The sequence below is a fragment of the Puccinia triticina genome, chromosome 15A (assembly GCF_026914185.1).
Source record: "Puccinia triticina chromosome 15A, complete sequence".
NCBI lineage: Eukaryota > Fungi > Basidiomycota > Pucciniomycetes > Pucciniales > Pucciniaceae > Puccinia > Puccinia triticina.
The window spans coordinates 234,234-256,528 of record NC_070572.1 but is presented as its reverse complement, the minus strand read 5'-3'; the positions used below and the strand labels follow the sequence as shown (position 1 = coordinate 256,528).

Genomic DNA, 22,295 nt, shown 5'->3' with positions numbered 1-22,295 from the left:
CAGCTACTATTCACACAACCAACACCTTCAAGAAAAGACGACAGGAGCCACACTCGAAACGCTCGCAGGGTTGTAGAGGGACTGTCAGACATCTATAAGCTGTGTAAGCTCAAATACACCATCCGAAAAGACACTTCCAACCTGATCTGCCGTCTGTATTCGCTTCCCCTTCAGAAACAGCGACAGTCACTTCATACACCATCATACAAGAAGACGAAAATACAAGAAATCCAACAGATAGATGAGCCCCTATCCGCAACCTCTTCCCGGGTCTCCATCAACGAACAGGAAGAAAGAAACCGTCAAGTTCAGCACGCTAGATCATCCGCCTCGTGCCAATCTACTCCCTCCCGCGGCCCTGCTCTCTCTCCTCTGTTTAGCCTTCCTCTGCTTGCTATTTGTCTGTTTTCGGCATACCGAATGGATCGTGTAAGTCCTTCTCTTTTTCTACCTAGACCCTGAAGAAAGAAAGAAGACAGTGTATGAGACAATCAATTCAACTGATCCACGTCATCTTTTTCAGTAAAGCGAGGCGAAAGATTTGGAAACTGCTCCACGACCAGGCCATCAAGCTGTCGGATCAATTCGAAGAATTCAAATACAACAGACAACGAAGGATCAAACTGCTTGAGGATGAAGACGAGATCGATCCGACGGGTGGTCCAGGTCATGGATCAAGACAAGCATCGGATGTCGACCGGCTCCAATCGCTCAGTCTATCTCACCATCATCGCGAGTTAGGAGCTCGTCTCTTGACGGTCCCTGATCCGGATGACGAAGACGAGGAGGAAGACGAGGATAATGAAGTCTTACCACAAGTGCTCTACTCCAAGTAATCAATGCAAATCACCATCCTCAATTAACCTAGTCAAAAGTCTCGACGTATATCTAGAGCTCTCGCCCACCGTTGGCCAAGAAAAATGCTTCTCTTCCCAAGGCTCACCTTTCTTCACTCCAGAAAACAAATCAACACCTGCTCCTCAAACTCTTTTTTCTTGATCAGGCAGCCCTCCAATAACACATGAACGCAAATCTTGTTCGCATATCAAGCATCTCCTTCGTCACCAGCACCATTCTGTAAACTTCCATTCCACAACATACACGCATACACACACAAACAAACATAGATACTAGTATACTGGAAAGAAGAAAACACTAAGGGGCCAAGAAAAGACGCCCAGACAGCCCGCCAAACTACTTTTCTGTTGCTCTGTAAACCAGGCTCCTCAAATTTGTTCCGACAGGCTCATGCATTTCATCATCCCATCAAACACGATTTTTATTTTCGAATTACATTTTTTTTTCTCGATGCATGTATGTATTCTTCTAGTCCTGTTGTATGTTAAATATATACAAACAAATATACTTTTATCATTTCCTTCTTCTCTTCCTCTGTCATTATTAATCCTAATCATTTCACTTTGCTTGTTGTTATCTTGTTTGGGGGCGTAGGCAGGTGATCTTTATGCTGAAAGTTATATCATCGTGTTCTTGCTAGACAATTGGTCGCTGTTTTCGGTGCAAAGGAGTCTAACCGTAATCCTCTCTGCCCGACCTAACGATAAAGCAGGTCTTTGCGGGTCTGGTCAATTGCATACACTCCACCCAAGCCGATAACGGCCGGGTCGCAATTGTTTCACCGGTCGCCCGGCCCGGTTCATTCCCGAAAATATGTTGCCTGAACAACGGGCGAAATATGTAAGTAGAAATGGATTAACTTATCGAACCTCGAAACAAAGAAAAAGGGGGCAGAACGGTCTCGGATGCGGCCTTTTAGAACCCTTGACAACCAAATGCCGTAGCCAAATTGGTGGTACCGGTGCTTTTAAACGAGTCAAATCGGGATATAAATACATTAAAAGCATAAGGACGCTCACTCGGGGCGTCTGTCAGCCGAGCCCCAGGCGACTGGGAGATCACAACCGATTTGTTTCGACCGGCTCCTGCTTGATCTGACATATATTATTGGGCTCTCGAATGACTATTTATTGGCCGGCTGTCTGCTCGTCCCTCTTCCATTCCCCCCCACCTTCCAATTATCAACACCCCAGTTTGTCGACATTGTTATTCTCACATCTCCAAACCGTGTCTACCCATTTGTTTTGACAAAGTGCTTGTAGTACTCTTTTTTAAAATATAAAAGCTCGGGAATACACTTGAGTCCAATTGCCCTGTTCTTCACGCGACCATCAAGATTATCTGATTTTCCGGTGCAATCATGTTGAAGTCATCTCCGTCGATCATTATTGTATCGCTTATTGGTGCATTATCAGTTAGTTGTGCATCCCAGTTCACCTCTTACAAAGCCTGTGGTGGCAAGCTGCCGATTTCATATTGCGTACAGGCGGGCTTCCTGAACAGCAATCCATCATGTGAGTGGGATCAATCCCCTCATTGACTGTTCAGACAAATCATTAGAAGACAATATAAGCCGCTCACCTCTTGTGGACTTTTCTTCTGCTCTTCGAAATCACCGCTGTTGTCCAAAGTCATGGGGCCTCAGAAACCTACCAACGGAAAGTTTCGGTGCTTCAACTCCGCGGGGGAAATTTCTGGACAATGTTGCCCCAATTCAGTAACTAGCTACACGCCCAACCCGGTAAGTACATCAGCTACTTGTCACAATTCTCATCAATGGTCAGGTGGATCTGCCCGACTGGGCCTGCAGAAGGATAAGGCCTCACCGGGGGCAGAGCTCTGCCACCCGGTGGGATCACTTAAAATCTCGTCCGGAGGACTATAGACTAGTCCATCTGGCCGCCAACTGTTCACAGTTTTCTTAACAAATTTTTCTTCCTGAAGGCAAACGTCAACTTGCCGTGAGCCTTGGTTGTTTTCGATCATTGCACTAACTACATAACGTGTACTCCCCAGGACCCCAAATTTGCCCAAACCGTCCCCAAGAAGATAGCAGCCGACTGCACTAGGGCTAGCGTAGCCAAAGCCTGATCATCGACTGGAACATCTATGTAATATTGGTTATTTTGCCTGAATTTCCAAATATTCACAGATATTTTCAAACAGACCTCTTCATGGCTGCATTCTCTGGTGTTTCCAGACGATGTATGTACTATTTTTTCTCTGTTTTTTTCTTCTTCATTTTTGTGTTTCTTACTTCAAGCAAAGCATTAATGTAAAATATGTAGCTGTGCACACCGGTGAAACTGATACTTACAAGTATTGGTACAAGAGGGGTTCACAATTGAAATTTACAAAACTTTAGGACAAATTTTAAGGTGTTTATGAACATTTTTCAAAGAAATTGATAAATTGCACTGATTGATTGATATCACCTGCTGCTGTGTCTTTACCCAATATTTTGTATCAGGATTGTATTGGCAAGCCAATGCAATAACCAGTTCCCCTCTGGGTGTGTACATAGGGTCACTATATACAATAAAACAGTTTGAGGATCTGTGTATTGGGTAACCCAATAAAATACATGGCAGATGAGATACCAATATTAACAGGCATGTATCAATGGAGAGTGTCAGCCTTAGAGATACATCAAGTATCCAAAAGACTGCAATAACTTAGTAAATAATAATAATTAGTGAATTATTATTGCAGAATTAGATTCCTCATCATAAATTAAGGGGGGTCACCCACTCAAAGTAACCCCTTATTCCTATTCCTTCATGTACTAATTGTATAAATAAGAATTGGCCCCAGAGAGCGCCCAAAAATAGTATTACATACAAAGAATTAGTAAAATAAACAAAGCACATAAAAATAAACTGTTGTACATTAAAGAGTAATATTACTTGTGTAAAAATACCCCGTGAAAGCATTATGTAGACTTCTACTGAAGCTCTTTCACATGACAAGTGGTTATAAACATGTCATGTGACAGAGTCAGGGAAATCCAAGTTTATTAAATTCACAAAAACATGGCAAAAAAGATCTAAGTTTTGGTGTGCAGCCTAAATTGGCCACTGTTGAATAGATTACCCCCAAACACTAGGTGCCACGGGTAGACTCTCCAGCTTGTGACAGTGCAACAAGAAAAAAAGAGTCGGCATTTTGTTGTCTCAAGCAGGGGCCTAATCAAGCAAAGTAGGGGGCCTGCAGGGAGGGGCCAGGATGGAACCGGAACCCCTGGGCCAAGGGAAAATTTCCCATCTCACCCTCCCTTTATATACCTTTTGACCAAAGCCTGACATTGGTCTGTAGCTGATCTGTCTACACCACCGCCCTGTTGGCCACCCAACCCACGCCACTAACGCCTCCGTTGCTCCCCTCCACCATGCTGGCGGCAACCATCACTTGACCCGCGCGCCACAGTTGAACCATTTCACACTGCCTTGCCAAACACCCCACCCGTCACGCCACATTGGCTCCAGTTGATCAGTACAATGTTGCTCCTGAGACCGACTTATTGTGCACCAAGGCTGGCGGTGAGGAAGGTGACAACCACTGGGTAAGTTTAGTTTGGCTTTTTTCACCTGCCCCTAGGAAGTGTTGCCCAAATTTCCAATGAAAGTGCACATACAATGTACATCCATATCAACAAGTTGCCTGTACCTTTGCCCTGTGGGCTGGCAAGCTTTAAAAGAAAGGCTCTGTGTGAGATACCCAAAAGGGCAGGCCCACAGGGTCTCTGTCTCATGGCACTTTGGCAGAGATGCACGCTGGTGGCAGTGACGGTGCGCACTGCAATCTGCCCTCGCCAAGTTCAAGGGAGTCTCCAAGGCCGGAGGGGCAGCTCCCTTATATTCCTATGACGGTGTCCCTCCACAAACAGGAGACAACAGCTAGCCGGGCTCTGTTCCAATTGATTATAACGGTTCTGAATCCGACAAATTCGGCCATGTTCAACATTGACCCAACTCCAAGATTAACTCAACTCTGCCGTGATGGCTGAAGATCAATCAGAAGCTAGCCACCATCACACAATTACAGATTGATGGGCTGCTTGATCTTGGCGTGAATCTGGCGGAACAATGCGAACCCCAACAAGGATCTCAGTAGCACAAAGCCGTCGACCACGGGAGCGGTGGCGGAGCCAATGGGGTCGATCTGAGTTGGATCACCGGTTCACAAGTCAAGGAGACCGTCTTGAGGACGGACAGAGATGGACTTTTTCCTTACACAAGCACTCTCTAATCGGCTTCAACATGCCCACGTCCTTGTCTTACCACCCTCAAACCATCCACCAAACTCGCCACCATCACCGACCGCCAAAAGCCAGAGAGCCCTGTTGCATTGACCACGTTGCCAGCCAACCAACGGCCGACGATAGCCGCTTGGGCATCAGCCACCAGACTATCTAGAAGCATTCCATGATCACTGGTACCCGTCACAATGTAACCCCCCCCTTTGGAGGTGTCACAAGCAGGATCACAGGATCCCAAATATTGATCCTGCTTATAGTCTTGCTCTTCCCCCGCCCCTCCTGACTCGGCAGAGATTGTCTTGACATCTCTCCCGAGTCAGGTAAGCTCAGTCCCTTCCTACCTCTTCTTCCCTCTCCCCTTATATCATGTATCTAGACTAACGCAGAGATCGTCTTGACATCTCTCCCGAGTCAGCAATTCATCCCGCCGCGGTTCTAGAAACCGCTCGAGGCCCTGCCTCTGTGTCCCTGAGTCCTGCCCCAGTGAAGAGCCCCGCCCCTCTGTAGCGGCCTCTTACACTTTTTTTTTCTAGAACCTCGAACCAACTCCATCATTCTGCCCTTGATACCGACTGCACTTTCAATCTGCCCTATCTGAATCTGAACCAAACCATCTGAATCTGAACCTTCTGAATCTGAACCCGCCCCGACTACACCTGAATCTGCCTCACCTGAATCTGATCTGCCTGACCCTGCCACTTTCCTCGCCTTTCCTTCCCTCTCCTAAAGCGTCCGAGACTCGACGCCCCCTCATGTCCACGAGACGAACTGTCTCGTCAGACCGACTACTCACCATCACCGACACCGAGGCCCTTATCCGAGCAGCGAACAAGGCGAAACGTCTTGCGAAGGCCTCGTCATCCAAAGCCGCTCCCAGCCCCAGTGACTTGGAATCGACGACCCCGGGCCCACTCATTGCACCAACCAAACCCCAAGAGACCAGCTCCTGTCCGGCGTCACTCGCCTCATCCTTCACCCTTCCCCCAGCGATCGGCTTCCAAGCCCCACCAGAACCATCCTTGTTCTCCGCGGCACCTGCGGATCCACCGAACGTGCGAGCCTGGGAAATCATCCCCCCGACCGAGATCCGCCCCCCGCCCCCGCCAAGCGGCCCGATTTACCCACTAATCTCGGCCCCACTAGCACTTCCCCCCCCACATCAGACCATGAGCGCGCCGGATCCCTCAAACACCATCCAGACGGCGTCGCACAACCCAATCGGCCCGCCCCCACCAGCCAAACCCTTGACCAGTGAGCCAATGCAGGACAACGCCGGCCTGGGACCAGATGACAGCCTGACACAGAAACCCGCGAACCCTACAGCGGAACCGGCTGCCAACATCGCCCCCCCTGCGCCACCCGCACTGACGGACCGATCCATCATGGGGATATTCGCTGAGATGCAACGAATGACGTTGCAGATGCAGCAAGCGAACTTCGACGCCAGGCTAGCCGCGGAACAGCAAGCCCGAGAGGACCGTAACCGACTGAGGCGACTAGAGGAGGCAGTCACGAAAGTCTTGGTGACCCCAACCGAGACTCCCCCCACGGCACTGCCACGCGACGGCCAAATCGACTTGCAACGGTTCCGCACATCGGACGGCCCGGTGTTCACAGGTCCATTTCAGGACATCGAGGTTTTCTTGACCTGGATCTATGGCCTAGAAATCTTTTTTGGCACAAAGGCCGTGACCCTGGACAGCGACAAAATCCGGATCGCAGGGACTCTGATCAAGGAAACCAATCTCTTGTCCTTCTACTCCAACGAAGCCGCCAATTACCTCACCCGGACTTGGGTGGCCTTTAAGGAGGCCCTCTTTACGACCGCGCTCCCCCTCTGTTGGCGACGAGAAATCAAGGGACAGATCCGAAACCTCCGCATGGCAGAAACGGAGACATTCAAACAGTTTGAGATGCGAGCGCGGACGCTCCAGCGCATGGTGAACTTCGCAGCCGACCCGCTTGTGATGCCGGACGAAGAACTGGCCGACTGGATTGTCCTAGGCCTCTTGGTAGAACTGCAGGGACAAGTCCACATGTTCGAGCTCCTCGAAGCGGACCCCTTCGAGTACGATCACTTTGCCCGACAAGTCAGGACTATCTACGATGCCATGCCTAGACGAGCGACAGGAGGCCACAACCGCCCAGCAGCGGCCCCGCACACAAACACTGACGGCCCCGCAAATACTGAGGGGAGGTACAATGGCCTACCTCGGGAAGAGTACTTCTGGCGCATACACTCGTATCTTGACTCTGTCGGCCTCTGTCACTTCTGCAAACGCCACTGCGGCACGACACCCGGAAGCTGCCCGGGACCAATGGACCGCACCAGAGTTGTCGTCCCGACGGACTTCCGGCCTCCAGTGAAGCCAGACAACTATACAAGACCCAAGGCATGGAGCAGCCCGCGGGGACCCTCCACGGCACGCAACACCACTGGACCGGGCCGCCCGACAGGACAACCAGCGGGAGTGGCAGGGGTTGTGGAGGAGGACGAGTGGGATGAGGACGAAGACGACCTGTTCCCCCATCTGGACGTGACCTTGGCTGCAGCATTGGGAACGCTGGACGCACACATCCCGTACACGGCCGCGGACGTCGCTGACCTGGTCACGGAGGACATGGAAGAAACCGCAGTACAGCGGTTAGCCGATTCTTCCCCGTATTTCGACGCCGCTCTCGAAGCCCGCGTAGCAGCCATCCTTGGCCCCTTGCCAGACGAACGGTACATACACCCCTCACTGTCCCCCACACGCAAGCTTCACTTATTGCACAAGGGCAGGTGCTTACGGGGACACATTCACACAGTCCAACCCCCTCGACTCCCAGCGAAGCGCCCACGGATCCATCGAGCACCAATTGATCAAGATCAAGCCCCGCGCGCCTCCACCCCCTGCCCCCCCTTTCTGATCCCCATGCACACGCCCACCCCCCTCTTCATACTGTGTGCACCTACCGCTGTTGATCTGGCACCACGGGGCCCTGCGGCTCCGATACCGACACACACGGACGAGTCGACCCCGCCTCGCCAATGGCACAGCTCCCCCGATCCTCAGACTACCACCCCTCCTAACGCCCCACTGACTTCTACTCATTTTACACCTCTAATAACATTCAACCCGAACCACAGACACCGCCCGCTACACAGTTCCGGATCTCCCCATAGGGGAGGAGATTGTAACCCCCCCCTTCGGAGGTGTCACAAGCAGGATCACAGGATCCCAAATATTGATCCCGCTTATAGTCTTGCTCTTCCCCCGCCCCTCCTGACTCGGCAGAGATTGTCTTGACATCTCTCCCGAGTCAGGTAAGCTCAGTCCCTTCCTACCTCTTCTTCCCTCTCCCCTTATATCATGTATCTAGACTAACACAGAGATTGTCTTGACATCTCTCCCAAGTCAGCAATTCATCCCGCCGCGGTTCTAGAAACCGCTCGAGGCCCTGCCTCTGTGTCCCTGAGTCCTGCCCCAGTGAAGAGCCCCGCCCCTCTGTAGCGGCCTCTTACACACAACATATACCATCTTGATTTTCTCACCCCCAACGCCAGCACTTCTTTCTTGTTACCTAGGGACCATGCTTGTAGCCCTCCCAGGACTTCTTCCTTGGCTCAATACCCGGCCTCACCCAGGACTTTGCTGACGTTGCCAACACCCATGCCGAGTATGGCTACATCCCCAGACTGGTCCGCAAGACCAGTTCGACCAGATCCTTGCCCAGCAGCACCATCCGAAACGCCCCCCCTCCCCCCCCCCCCCCCCCCCCCCCCCCCCCCCCCCCGACTCGGCCCACCGCTTGCCTACTCACTTTGACAACCTTAGTTACTCGACTAACCAGTACTGCCACTGATCCCCGGGAGGGCCAGTATCCAATGGGCCTCGATCCGTCTGGATATGAAAGGTCAGCTGTCTCGCATGGAGTCCAGAGGCGGTAGGCATTTCTCTTAAAGTTGATGGGTATTTTTTTCCAGCAGGCCCAGCCCGGGTCTACCAAGCAATTCAAACAAGGGCGAGTTTAACACGCAATTCCAGTCCCCTTGTCCGAGCTCTCACTTGAACTCGTCAGAAGGTCTGGCATTCCAAGGCCAAGGAGGCGAGAGAGCGACTCTGAAGCCCTTCTTTGCAGCGGGAGGAGTCTTGATACACTCGAGCCGTCGCCCGCGAAGATCGAGGTCTTCCGGCTTGTGTCCAGCCCGAGCACCTCGAGCGACGCCTCCAGTCGCGGCGGCCTCTCGCTGCGCCAGCCCCAAGATAGAGGAAGTAATCCCAGCAGCCGCTGCTTCTGCTACCGGCGACGACGAGAGGCCGGCCAAGATCAGCTTCAGCGGCGACAGGAGCAACCATCCCAGATCCATCAGCGGGACGCGCAAGCGCTCCAAGCAGCTTATCTACGCTGCCGCAGACCAGAACGGGGACGGGGCCGAAGCGCATGGCTCGGCGAGGCCCGGAAGCGCCATCCACTGGCAGTATCTGAACTGCTAAACCACTGTGCTTCTCCTCTCTCTCTTCTCTCCAACTGTGAGCCCAAGCTCACCAAGATGTGGGTTTGCTTTCCGACGGACAGGCCAACGGACGGACGCAGGAAACGCCGCTCTGGAGACGTGATGCCAATGGCCGGCTGCTCTGTAACGCCTGCGGCCTCTTTTTCAACTTGCATGGCACGCCCCGGCCCGCGGCCTTTGACACAGGTACATACACACCTTCTATTTTTGTGTTGGTTTGTCGCAAGAGATTTTGATTGGATGGTTGGTCAGGTTTTTAGGCTTTATCAAGCGCCGCAATCGCGGGAAGAACATGGACAAGCCCGCCGCTTCCGTGTCCACTTGGTCCAAGCTCCCCCCGCCACACTCACCACACAAGGCCGTGTTTGCCCCGAATCGCGCCTCGCCTTTCTGGTGGCGCCTGTAGGCGTGGGGGTGGACTCGGTGTGGTCTTTGGGTGGGTGGTGTTTGTGGGCTTGGGAAGTGACTGGGGAGAGTGGATGGGGGACCCATATTGAACTGTGTTTTTTGAAACTCTCCAGCCACAGGTACACTAAAAGCTTTGTTAAACATTGCTGGAGACTGTGAGATTTTGAGATGGTGGAATGAAAAACTTGCTCAGCAGTTATGGTTTGGATTTTGGTGATGGGAAGGCACCAGGATTTATCAAGTGTACTGTTTCTAGGATTCCTTTTTAATCTCAACACTTCAACTCCCAGTTACAGGCACTAACACTGCCTAACTCAAACCAGAAATACTTGATATGCCTGTGCAAAGTGAGATGGAAAAACCTCATCAGTGCTTGGAAAAGATAAGTAAATTTAATGAAGTCCTCTGGGTCACAGGAGTTTATTTATAATTTTATTTATCTATACTTTAACAAAACCTGGATTTTTATGGATGCATTTCATATCTAAAATTTGCTTTTCAGGGGGCATGTACTGGCCTGTGTAGAAGAATGGGGAGAGGGTCTTATGCTAGAGATGTCCCTGAAACTATAAATTTGCAGCGGCGAAGCCGCCTTGGCCTCTAGTTAGTCTATTATAATACAAATAATTTGCCCACAGCCAAGCCTTGTTCACGGCTACACCTCAGGATACTCCCATAGGGAGAAAAGGACTTAGTGGTTGCGCCCACTGAAGTCCCCTCTATAAATAGAGGCCTATTTGGCCCTCAGGAAAAGATCCCCCAGACCATTCACCACCCATAAACCATAAGTTTGCCGTGAATATTCTCCCCTGCTACTATTGTAGCCCCTTTTCCCTTTAAACCATCCCCAGCACGCAAAATCTACTGGATTAAACCTTTTAAATATCCAAAATTTCTTATTAGCATATTTAAAGCTTTATCCTTATAAGTAGTTGCCGTAAGACCTCCACCTCTGACAAGCAGCCAATCAGTTTAAGCAATGGTGGGTCGCTACTTTACGGTTATTGATATCGTAACGTTATTGTAGCAAATTTTGGTCCCTCTACAATAACCGGACCAGTAGCAATGGGGAAATGTGGTGTGATATTGATATCGCACCGGCCGTGTGTTTTTCTTTTCAAGGCCGCTGCGATATCTATGGGCAGAGCAGGAGGTATTTACCAATATATTGAGCAAGAAAAGGCCATTTCAGGGCTAATTTGGCCTTTCACTGCTCAATCAAGTGTTGCTCTGCTTGATAAGGGCCAATTTGACCCTTAATTGCTTAATAACATGTCAATTTTCTCAATAACACGTTACTTTACTAGTAACAGCTGTACAAAAAAAGGCCAGTTACAATAACCGTGACGCGGCTATCCGCGCGCTAGCGCTAACAATAACTCTAAAAATGCTAGGTGCAGCTTGCTACTTTGCTCTACAGCCCCGGTTATCGTAGAGTAAAGTAGCAACCCACCGTTGGTTTAAGCGCTTACCACCTACTTTTTACACCAAATTTATTCCCTGTAATTAATAATCGGACTTACTTCGCGCACTGCGAGAAACTCTTCGCGCACTGTGGGGGTTGTCGTCTCGACGTCCCGCCCCCCGTGCGCGCTTTCGCCACGGCCCTTCGCGCACTGTGCATTCCCCCGAAAAAACGGCTTGCATTTCTTGAGATATTTTTTGATGAATCAATAGAATGACTTATTATGATCCCCCTAAAAAATAATCAAGTCATTTAGGGGTCTCCTTGAGCCTAGAGAAAATTGACATGAAAAAATCATATTTTAACGCGGCAGGGACCTGTAATATTGCTTCCTGTGCCCCAGTAGCCCCAAAAATTTCACAGTATCATGGTACATGTGCAAATTAATGACCTGATAATTTTCAGAATTTTCACCAGCTTTCCTGTAGCCCAAATAGGTATTGCATTTATTATTTTGCGTATATGTATAACTTTTTTGTTACACACACCAAAGGCACAAAATTTTGAGAGCACAGAGAAATATGTTTCAAATTAATTCCCTGAAATTCCTAGCAATATTATGTCATTATAAAATGAGATATAAGCACTAGGAAAAAAAAGTAGTCACTTGATGGCAAGTGACATGTCACAGCTTTGTTTTCAGCTCCAACACTGCTCCAATGCTGCTCCTCTCCACCAGCACATCTGGGGCTCACATGATAGGTGTCAGGATCAAAGCACTCAATGTGAAAAAACCAGATGATGCTCAGCTTTGGCCCTGGCCCAGCTGATGCTCAGCTTTTACCCTGGCTCAGCTGATGCTCAGTTTTTCCCCTGGCCCAGCTAATTCTCAGCTTTGGAACTGGCCACCTGATGATCATCTTTGGCCCTGGCACAGCTGATGCTCAGCCTTGTCCATGGCTCAGCTGATGCTCAGCTTTGGCCCAAGCCTAGCTGATTTTCAGCTATGGTCCTGTCCAAGCTGATTCCCATCTTTTTCCCTGGCCTGGCTCAGCTGATACTCAGCAAGCTGAGCATCAGCTGGCCAGCTGGCCCAGGACTGGGCCAAAGCTGAGCATCAGCTGGGACAGGACTAGGAGAAGGCTGAGCAAGGACTGGTACAAAGCTGAGCATCAGCTGCGCCAGGACTAGTACAAAGCTGAGCATCACCTGGGCAAGGAATGGTCAAACGGCTTTATTCCAATTCTGAGAGTGAGCTGCATGAAAAAGCTGAGTATGAGCTGGGCAGAAAAGCTGAGTATGAGCTGGGTACCAAAGCTGAGTATCAGCTGGACAGAACTGAGGATCAGTCGGGCTCATCAAAAACTGAACAGGACCTCATTGGTAAATTTTGGAAGTTGAGGAGATGTTTGGGAGATTGGGGTAGATAGTAGATAGATATTGGATAGATGGTGGTTAGCTGGCTGGAGCTGGTGTAATGTCACTTGTCATCAACTGACTATTTTATTTTCCTGGTGAAGGGGTGCGCAGCAGGCTTAGTAGGAAAATTACTGCTAACTGTATAGCTTTTTTGTTACACACCCAAACAGTCCCAAAATTTCAGAAATGTTTTCATTGTGAATATTCTCCGCACCATGAATTTCTTGGCAATAGTGTGTCATGATAAGATGAGATATAAGGGGTGCGCCGCGGGCTTAGTAGGAAAATGGCTGCTACATGTATAGATTTCTTGTTACACGCTGAAACAGTCTGAAATTTTCAGGAATGTTTCAATTTTGCATATTCTCCGCGCCATAAAGCTCTTAGCAATAGTGTGTCATTAAAATATGAGATAAGTTAGCAGTCATTTTCCAACTAAGCCCGCCGCACTACATCTCATGTTATCATGACACACTATTGCCAAGAAATTTATGGCGCGGAGAATATCCACAATGAAAAAATTTCTGAAATTTTGGGACTGTCTGGGTGTGTAACAAAAAAGCTACACAGTTAGCAGTAATTTTCCTACTAAGCCTGCCGCGCACCCCTTATATCTCTGGTAAAAATTCTGAAAATTATCAGGTCATGAATTTGCACATGTGCCATGATACTGTGAAATTTTTGGGGCTACTGGGGCACAGGAAGCGATATTACAGGTCCCTGCCGTGTTAAAATATGATTTTTTCATGTCAATTTTCTCTAGGCTCAAGGAGACCCCTAAATGACTTGATTATTTTTGAGGGGGATCATAAAAAGCCATTCTATCGATTCATCACAAAATATCTCAAGAAATGCAAGCCGTTTTTTTGGCGGAAAATGCAGTGCGCGAAGAGCCGTGGCAGAAGCGCGCACTGGGGGCTGGACGTCGAGACAACAACCCCCACAGTGCGCAAAGAGTTTTCCGCAGTGCGCAAAGTAAGTCCGTTAATAATTATATATTATTAATTACATAATAAATCCTCCTCTTTTTTAAGAGTGTTTAAAACCCTTGTAGTGGCCATATTTACCACGTAACAAGTTTAGTAATTTACATTACTAGTGTTTAAATCAGCACAGTTATAGTGCTAGGGCCCAAAACCCTTATTTTGACGGGTTTTTTGCCCTAAGGTTCATAAACAGAGCTGTCAGAGAGAATGTGCTAGCGGACCCAGGTGCAAGAGGCACCTGGGTACCACACCACATTTTTTCAAAAAAAAGGGCACCCAGCACTGCATCTGACTGCACCAGTTGGCAGGTTCTGATGGTGAACTGGCAGTACTTGTTCAGCTGCCATTTTGAACTTCAGATCAATCCCCATTCTACTCCTTCTGGACCAGGTTTGTCAGTGAAACCATCAGAGCCCTGCTCATGGATGCTCTTGATTCCAAAGACTGCACTTCAGGGGACCGCTGACATAGCCCATGATGGCTGAGGAGGCCTGTGCAGGATGGGGCTTGGGCGCGGCGGATGCCTCAGATGTCTGCAATGGTGCTGGATGGGCTGACAAGAGCCTGTTGAGGGTTGAGTCTGATTTCTTGGCGAGCCGGTCTTCCTCCTCATTGTCGCAGATCACTCCAGAGACCTAGCCGAGGATCTGGCCAAGGAATTTGCGGGTCATGCCAAGGAACTTCACCAGTTTTGGATGCTGGGACTTGATCTCTTGGAGCAGGTCTTCCTCCTCCAGAATATTTTCAAGCAGCAGCGAGGGGGTTGAGCCAGAGCAGCCAGCGCGGGGGGCGGTACCTGGGTGGTTACCACACCGCTTTTTCCTGAAAAACAGGCACCTGGTACCACATCCGGAACCATCCGGCGGGTGCAGGCGGTACCTGCCAACCAGTGCCAGTTACCCGCCCTGGGTCCGCTAGCACATTCTCTATATCAGTTAGACTATGCCCAACACCAGAAGCTCCCCCAAGTTGCCCAGTCCACCCAAATCCCTAACATGAGGATTTCCCCCACTTCAATATGCCAAGTACGTAGAAATCAAACTATACATTTTGAGACTGTAGGCTTTATAGGCTTTCAACCCTGATAGCTATTCTGGTAAAAATGTAGATAACAGGTAATTGTATTTTCAAAACTGGAGAACTTCCTGTCAATCTGGAAATACAGATCTGAACCAACACATTTCAGATTTTGCAGTGAAATCTTGGTCCCCAAAGCTCCCCAAAGTGATCCAGAGTTCCAGATTCCAGATTCTCCTGCAAAATCTGGAATTCCAGATTTTTTCAAAGTCAACAGGAAGTCCTCCACTGTAACTCCAGGTAACTCACATTTTCCGCTTCAAGACAAGCCTGGGAAGATAACATCTTGATCTCACAGAGTATAAAATCCAATATGCAGCAGTCCATTCTGTCTCTCTAGATTTGTTTCTCATTTCATTTTAATCTAAGAAAATTAACCTTTTTTACTTGTACAAATCCATTATTTTGTCTAGGGTGACCCAGAAGCACTTCTTAAATTCCCAAGTCACGGTATGGGGCAAAGAGAAGGAGGTATATTTCCTCCTCCTCCCCTCTTCCTCATGGCTCCTTAAAGTGCCTGGGAAGGAGGTCTTTTGGAGTAGAGAATTTTAGGTCTTTGCTTAACCTTAAAGTCTTTAAACTACTGGATATTTTGAACAAAAATAGGTAAGTTACATTTTTCCCAGATTTGGGTAACTGAGGTGTACATTTCTGAAAGAGGGCCTGATTTGTGGTTATTTTGATCAATAAGAGCAAGGTATATGCTTAATTTGACACTAAAAAATCACATAAACTCAGTATCTCGCCAGGAAGCCAGGTTAAAAGTTATTCAGAGTCAGGATTGAACCCATAACCTTGACCTTCACACATGTAAGGGAGGGAAGCCTTAACCAATTCATCCACATTGGTGTGGGTGTTACTCAAGGAATAGCAGATCTGTTTACTCCCATATTAGCACTATTCTGGGCTGTCAACCGCATTGGTGCAGGCTGAAAAGATGAGCAAGTATGTTGTATGCAACTACAGCTTATGTAAGCTGTGTTTGGTGTGTACTTTTGGGTGAGGAGGATTGTATGCATGCAGCTCTCACTCCCAGGATTAGTGAGGAGTAAATTTACTCCTGCTTAGTCCAAATTGGACTCCTGGGAGTAACTTGTCCAATTAAATTGGGCCTGGTGCAGTTGCTGAAGAGGATTAGTTACACTAATCCTCCCTTAACCCGCAACTAATGCAGATGCTCTCATCAGCTCAATACACTGACTGTAACTAGGGATGATAATTGGGCGGGCCGACCCGAGGCCGACCCAAGACCCGTTGGGTTTGGGCACATTCTTGAAGAAAATGACATGACCCAAACCCAACCCAACCCCACTTGTAAAATTGTCAGGTCAGGTTCAGGCAGCCTATTTCCTAATTGGGTCAGCCTGCGACTTGACTTTGACGCCTCCAACAGTCAAATTGGGGGCTTTTGGCGCCTATGAGGTTGGGTCAACCCAAGACCCAAACCAACCCAACCCGGACCCAACCCAAAATAGTATGACATTGGGTCGGGTTTGGGCAGCATATTTTAAAATCTGCCCGACCCGCGCTAAATGTTGGGTTGGGTTTGGGCACCGTTTTTCGACCCGAACCCAACCCGTTTACACCCTGAACTGTAATAGGGGGATTCAAAGTTGGTCATGCACAACTTGCATGCACTTTTGCAAGTTGGTGTTCAAGGCTTTTATTGAACACCAGATTTCAAAAAAGCATTTACGCAGGCTTAGGGGGTGTATTACAGTGTGGCTTGCATGCACTTTTGCAACTTGGTGTTCAAGAATGTGCAAGTTGCATCTGGCCAACTTTGAAACCCCCTAATATATGTTGGAATTAACTCAATCCCCCTTACAAAAATCACCACATCAAAACATTTATGTGACCCAAAACATAAAAAATCAGGTTAAAAAAGGGTCCGCCTAAATGCACTCCATAACTTTACTTCATGCACTCCAAAAGTGAGTTGATGGAGCATGCACTCCAAGAAAGTTGGAGTGTGAGCCCCAGCAACCCAAAGCAATTGGATTGAGCCACCATGCACTCCATTTTCCGCCAAATTTAATGAGTGTCCCATAGCTCACTCCATACAATTTGAGTGCATGGACCCAGCACTCCCTTTCTGATATTTTTCTCACTGAAAAAGGAGTGCCTGCTATAATTAATTCTGCTCTTATGCAGGCTGTCACCCAAAGACAACTGAGCTTGACCCTGGTAACATGACAAGCAATGTAAAACATATGTAAAACTTGATCCCAGGATACACCAGGAAAAATAAATTGTCACTGGACTACAGGTGACATCAGCCTAAGTCCACTGAGCTACCCACCAGTTGCACAGTTAGCCGCATGTACAGCCCCCTGTAGGAAACAAAGGGGCCATTGTAGCCTAGTTGTGGTAGTGCCAGAGCTGGAAAAAAGTGACAGCCATTGTTTCTTGATTTCACCTCTTGTCTGGTGACAATTGATTTTTCCTGGTGATATATGTCAAAAGTGCAAACTTTGGTAACCGTGGAGTAAATTGAGAACCAGAAGCAACAGCACACTTAGCTTACACTGCCAGCAAACAGGTGACGTAATCCGGATTTCGTCGCGCTGACGTAATCCAGATTCCAATTCAAACCCGCGCCCCGGGTGTGTTGTCACCTGTTGTGGATTTCGTCACCTGCCATTCTCAGTGGCAGGTGCAAGACAAAAGCACAACTCCCTCAATGGCCGGTGCTAACCGGTCATCAAGGGGACACACACACCTCCCTTGATGGCCCGTCTGGACCGGCCATCAAGAGGAACACACAACATTATCTTGTTGGCCGGTCAGTACCGGCCAGTGAGAGTAAGGCACTGTTTGCACTCTCAATGGCCGCTACTGACCGGCCATCAAAAGGTGACACATATACCCCTTGGTGGCCTGTCAGTACACCGGCCATTGAGATGAAAACACTAAACTCTTGATGGCCCGTACTGGCCGGCCATCAAGAGCAAAACTCTTTTCTCAATGTGTATACACATCACCCTTGATGGCCCGTCAGTACCAGCCATTGAGAGGAACATAATACACTCTCGATGGCCTGGACTGATTGGCCATCAAGAGGACATGCGCATCTCGCACAGTGACCCAACTGGTCATTGAGAGCAAAGCGCTTCACTCTTGATGGCCAGTCAGCGCAGGCCATCAAGAGTGTAGTATATTCCTCTTGATGGCCGGTACTGACGGGCCATCGAGTGGGGTGGGTATTTCCTCTTGATGGCCAATCAGTCCAGGCCATCAAGAGTGTATTATGTTCCTCTCGATGGCCGGTACTGACGGGCCATCAAGGGTGATGTGTATACACATCACCAAGAGAGTTTTCACCAGGAAAAAACAATGATCACTTGTCTGCAAGTGACATAGCAAAGTACAAAGGGGCCTTTGTAATTTTTCATGTCACTTGTAGGCAAGTGATCATTGTTTTTTCCTGGTGTTTGCTCTCGATGACCGGCCAGTACGGGCCATCAAGAGTTTAGTGTATTTGTCTCGATGACTGGTGTACTGACAGGCCATCGAGGGGTATGTGTATCACCTCTTGATGGCTGGTCAGTAGTGGCAATCGAGAGTATAAATAGTGCTTTACTCTTGCTGGCCAGTACTGACCGGCCATCGAGAGGGTGTAGGGTGTTCCTCTTGATGGCCGGTACAGACGGACAATCAAGGGAGCTAGGTGTGTGTCCCCTTGATGACCGGTTAGCACTGGCCATCAAGGGAGTGGTGCTCTCTTGCACCTGCCACTGAGAATGGCAGGTGACAAAATCCACAACAGGTGACGACACACCCGGGGCGCGAGTTTGAATTTGAGTTTGGATTTTGTCAGCGCGACGAAATCCGGGTTACGTCAGCTGTTTGCTGGTGGTGTTAGTTGGTAAAAAGCATCACTCATGAATTTGAGGACATGGGTTCAAATCCCATAGTGCACAAATTGCATTTTGGTTTCTGAAATGGTAGGAAGAGTCTCCAGCTCATCAGCGCACCCTAACAGGTGGAATTGGAAAGAGATCTCAGATGACAGACCAATGGAGTCGTAAAAGCTAGGTTTGCACCCTGCACAGAGCAAGGGGGAGTTTTATAATTAATTCTGCTTTTATGCAGCCTGTCACCCAAAGACAACTGAGCTTGACCCTGGTAACATGACAAGCAATGTAGAACACATGTAAGACTTGATCCCAGGATATATATCAAAATCACAAACTTTGATAACTGTAAAGTGAATTGAGAATCAGAAGCAACAGTGCACTTATCCTAGTTGGTAAAAATCATCACTCATGAATTTGAGGATATGGGTTCAAATCCCATAGTGCACAACTTACATTTTGGTTTCTGACAGTGCCCCATTGTGTGCTCCAGCATCCAGTGGAGTACACATCAAGTGGTGTATGTAAACAAATAGACACCCCAATCAATAGTGAACATAAACTTGATGGCCATTGAAAGACACACCCCACTTGATAGCCGGTCATCAAGCGGAGGACACACCCCGCTCAATGGCTGGTCATGGAGTGGGATGTGTACCCCACTCAATGACCGGGCTTTGAGTGGGATGTACACTTGATGGCTGGTCATAAAGTGAGGTGTGCACTGCACTCGATAGAAAGTCATCAAGAGGATCACACACCCCACTGGTTGAACGGCTATTGAGTAGGGTACACATCCTACTCAATGACCGGCCATTGAGTGGGATGTGAATTGCTGAACGGTCAATCTGCAGGGTGTGTGCTCAGCTCAATGAACTTTCATAGAGTCCACATCCCACTCAGGCTTGATAACTGGCCATCAAGTGGGGTATGTACTCATCTTGATGGCCAGTCTCGGGTGGGTGGCATTTCACAAAAGGATGGCTTGGAATGCACTCCAATGCACTCCAGTTGACATTTTGCCAACTGGTGTGCGTAGCCAAAACCCTCCACTGAAAGGGTGAGTGCTTGGGTGTGCACTCCATTTGTTTTGGAGTGCATCTAGCTGCAATCCCTTATTTTGGTAATTTTTGGAGTACCCTGGCCTGTACTCCAACATAAATGGAGTGCCCATATGATGACTCCATGCTTTGGGAGTAAACAATTGCAGCACTCCAATACTTTTGGAGTACCCCACCCCAAAGCCAAAAATGTGGAGTGCATGAAGTAATTTTTGGAGTGCATTTAGGCTGACCCAAAGCCTCTCAGATTGTTCTTAACGGTCTTCCCTTTTTTGATTTACTGTCTGGGATTCACCCTGGTTTCCAAACAGGACACCCGCAAGTAAAAATCTGGACAGTTTTCTGTAGATGCATAGTATGTTTGGAGAAATTCTTCAGCTAACAGCATAATCCTTGGATTGAATTCAAATTTTAGAAATAAGGGTGATTTATGTAAGTGAGATTCTGTCTGCATCCCTTCAATTTCAAATAAAAACCAGTATTACAGGGGTAAATCTTTGGTGGATGAACCTGGGCCATATAAATGCAGCGGCGTAGCCACCTTGGCCTTTAGTGTAGATATTAAATCAAGCAACAATTTATTATTATTCTCTCTTTTTTCAAGCAGGCTTGAATAAAATGGTACAAATTTTTTTATGTACACAAGTGGAGCATATTCTACTAGGATGTGGTCATACAAGATCTACTCAGGAAAGTTGATTGGTTGAGCAAAAGACGAGTGGACTAAAAATACATGAGAACTGATCTAGACATTAACAGGGAGTCGACAATTATTTGTGAATGCTTTTTGCCTCTCAGGGCTACCAATTGAGACTTGAGGATAAATCTGCAGAGAAGGTTTAAAGAATACAAACATTTTTTAGGTTTCAGAGTTAAAAATAATAGCTAAATATCAAGATTTTGTATCCACTACTTACTGGATTGACTACACCAAATATGCCTTTGAGACAGCATGTTGCGGAAAGGAAATAACTACAACCACCGTTAGTACCGCCGCATGTAAACTTGACTTTTTGCCCTGGATTGAATTGAGCCGGAGTAACTTTGAATGGATATTGATCAGAAAAGAGTTGTCAAGCAATGATTAGTGGCTTCCGTAACAGTCTTTCTAAATCAATTAACTTACGGTTATTAGAATTATCTATGCACCATGGCTCAGCCTCACTTTGTCCACTCCCCGGTTTACCTTTATCATTGGGACATTTCATAGGCTTGCATATGTCCACCTTTGGCTTCTGCTGCGGCCTTCGCTTTGGCTGCGGATCAGGCTTTGGCTGCGGCTGAGGTTTTGGCGGTGGTTTGAACTGCGGCACCACATCAGAGTCAGTTGGCTGAACAAGGGGGAAGCGGACTAAAAGGTCAATAATTTTCATGACTCACCGGAGACTGAGTTGCGCTTACACATTTGCTATTGAAATTTTTTATATCTGTGGGGGTGAGCTTGTAATTCATCTTCAGAAAACAATCAAGGGTTAATTTTTAGTGATCTCTAATTGAAGTGGAAAATGGAATTGTATCAAGCTGTTTATTGCTTACCGGGTCGTCTGGTAGAATTAGGTCATGCGGGCAACATTTTACAGCACTGACACTTTTACAATTCCCACCGCAGTTAAACCTGTTATTTTGATCTGGCTCCATGGTAGGTAGAAAAACTTCAAACAGAATTGATAAGGAAGAAAGTTTGTTATAAAGATATCCCCCATGTTGGGACGAATAAATTTCACAGCAATAATTGTAAACAGGTGAATTAGAATTTAATACGTTGTGCTTACCTTTGTCACCACTCTGGCACCAATAGTCAGTCTGAGCTCCGGGGAATGGCTGTCCCTTAGTCACTTGCGCACATTGCACAGCGTTAGGCGCGCAAGTTTCCAGCTTTGTTGCCTGAGGCTTGACTATCGATGCTATGCTCAACGACGCCAAAACCGTCATCTTTAGGAGCTTCTGGAAGTTTGTCATCATGTTGTGAAATGTTTCAAACCGCTGATTTGTTAAAAGAAAAATGATCTGTTCTTGGCTGTTTGCCTCGCCTTAAAAGATAAGATCGATGAATCAAGTTAGTGTTTTATGTTATTGCACATCCACTATTGTTTTTCGTATTTGGGGAGTTTAGCAGAGGATCCCGAATTAGGCACTATAAAAAAGCTATGTAGGATATGGGATGGAAGGGAAAGGTTCTGAAGCCGAACGGTAGGGTCCAGGGATGATGGCGGCTTATTTACTTCGAAAGGACGGGGGAGCAGGCTTTGATTCAGGTTAGTAGATTGTTCGTAGACAACGGGCCGTTTAGAAATCGTCAGTCCATAAGGATAACCTTGCCACCCGAACCCCAAAACAAGGTTGTATCCGGGCTCGCTTGTCTTGAGACAACCTTCTTTTGGGGTTTGGGTGGCAAGGTTATCCCTATGGACTGGTGTCTCAACGGCCTGTTGTCTCCAGGTCACGACCCAACAGGCTACTGCCTCCAT

The 22,295-nt window shown here is 47.9% G+C and overlaps 5 protein-coding genes across 5 annotated transcripts; 4 read left to right on the top strand and 1 right to left on the bottom strand.

Annotated features, from left to right (window-relative positions):
- Positions 1-241: 241 nt before the first annotated feature.
- PtA15_15A28 (uncharacterized protein) lies at positions 242-836 on the top strand (the record flags this gene model as incomplete). Its single annotated transcript, XM_053163480.1, has 2 exons — positions 242-429; positions 524-836. The coding sequence occupies 2 exons, from the start codon at positions 242-244 to the stop codon at positions 834-836; spliced, it is 501 nt and encodes a 166-aa protein (XP_053027194.1).
- A 1,382-nt stretch (positions 837-2,218) lies between these two features.
- On the top strand, positions 2,219-2,949 carry PtA15_15A27 (uncharacterized protein; the record flags this gene model as incomplete). The annotated part of the gene is made up of 3 exons (XM_053163469.1): positions 2,219-2,372; positions 2,490-2,599; positions 2,875-2,949. The coding sequence occupies 3 exons, from the start codon at positions 2,219-2,221 to the stop codon at positions 2,947-2,949; spliced, it is 339 nt and encodes a 112-aa protein (XP_053027193.1).
- A 2,168-nt stretch (positions 2,950-5,117) lies between these two features.
- Positions 5,118-5,273, top strand: PtA15_15A26 (uncharacterized protein; the record flags this gene model as incomplete). The annotated part of the gene is made up of 1 exon (XM_053163459.1): positions 5,118-5,273. The coding sequence occupies one exon, from the start codon at positions 5,118-5,120 to the stop codon at positions 5,271-5,273; it is 156 nt and encodes a 51-aa protein (XP_053027192.1).
- A 9,036-nt stretch (positions 5,274-14,309) lies between these two features.
- Positions 14,310-14,599, top strand: PtA15_15A25 (uncharacterized protein; the record flags this gene model as incomplete). Its single annotated transcript, XM_053163448.1, has 2 exons — positions 14,310-14,363; positions 14,429-14,599. 2 exons carry the CDS (start codon positions 14,310-14,312, stop codon positions 14,597-14,599), a joined length of 225 nt encoding a protein of 74 aa, XP_053027191.1.
- A 7,312-nt stretch (positions 14,600-21,911) lies between these two features.
- On the bottom strand, positions 21,912-22,295 carry PtA15_15A24 (uncharacterized protein; the record flags this gene model as incomplete). The annotated part of the gene is made up of 1 exon (XM_053163437.1): positions 21,912-22,295. One exon carries the CDS (start codon positions 22,293-22,295, stop codon positions 21,912-21,914), a length of 384 nt encoding a protein of 127 aa, XP_053027190.1.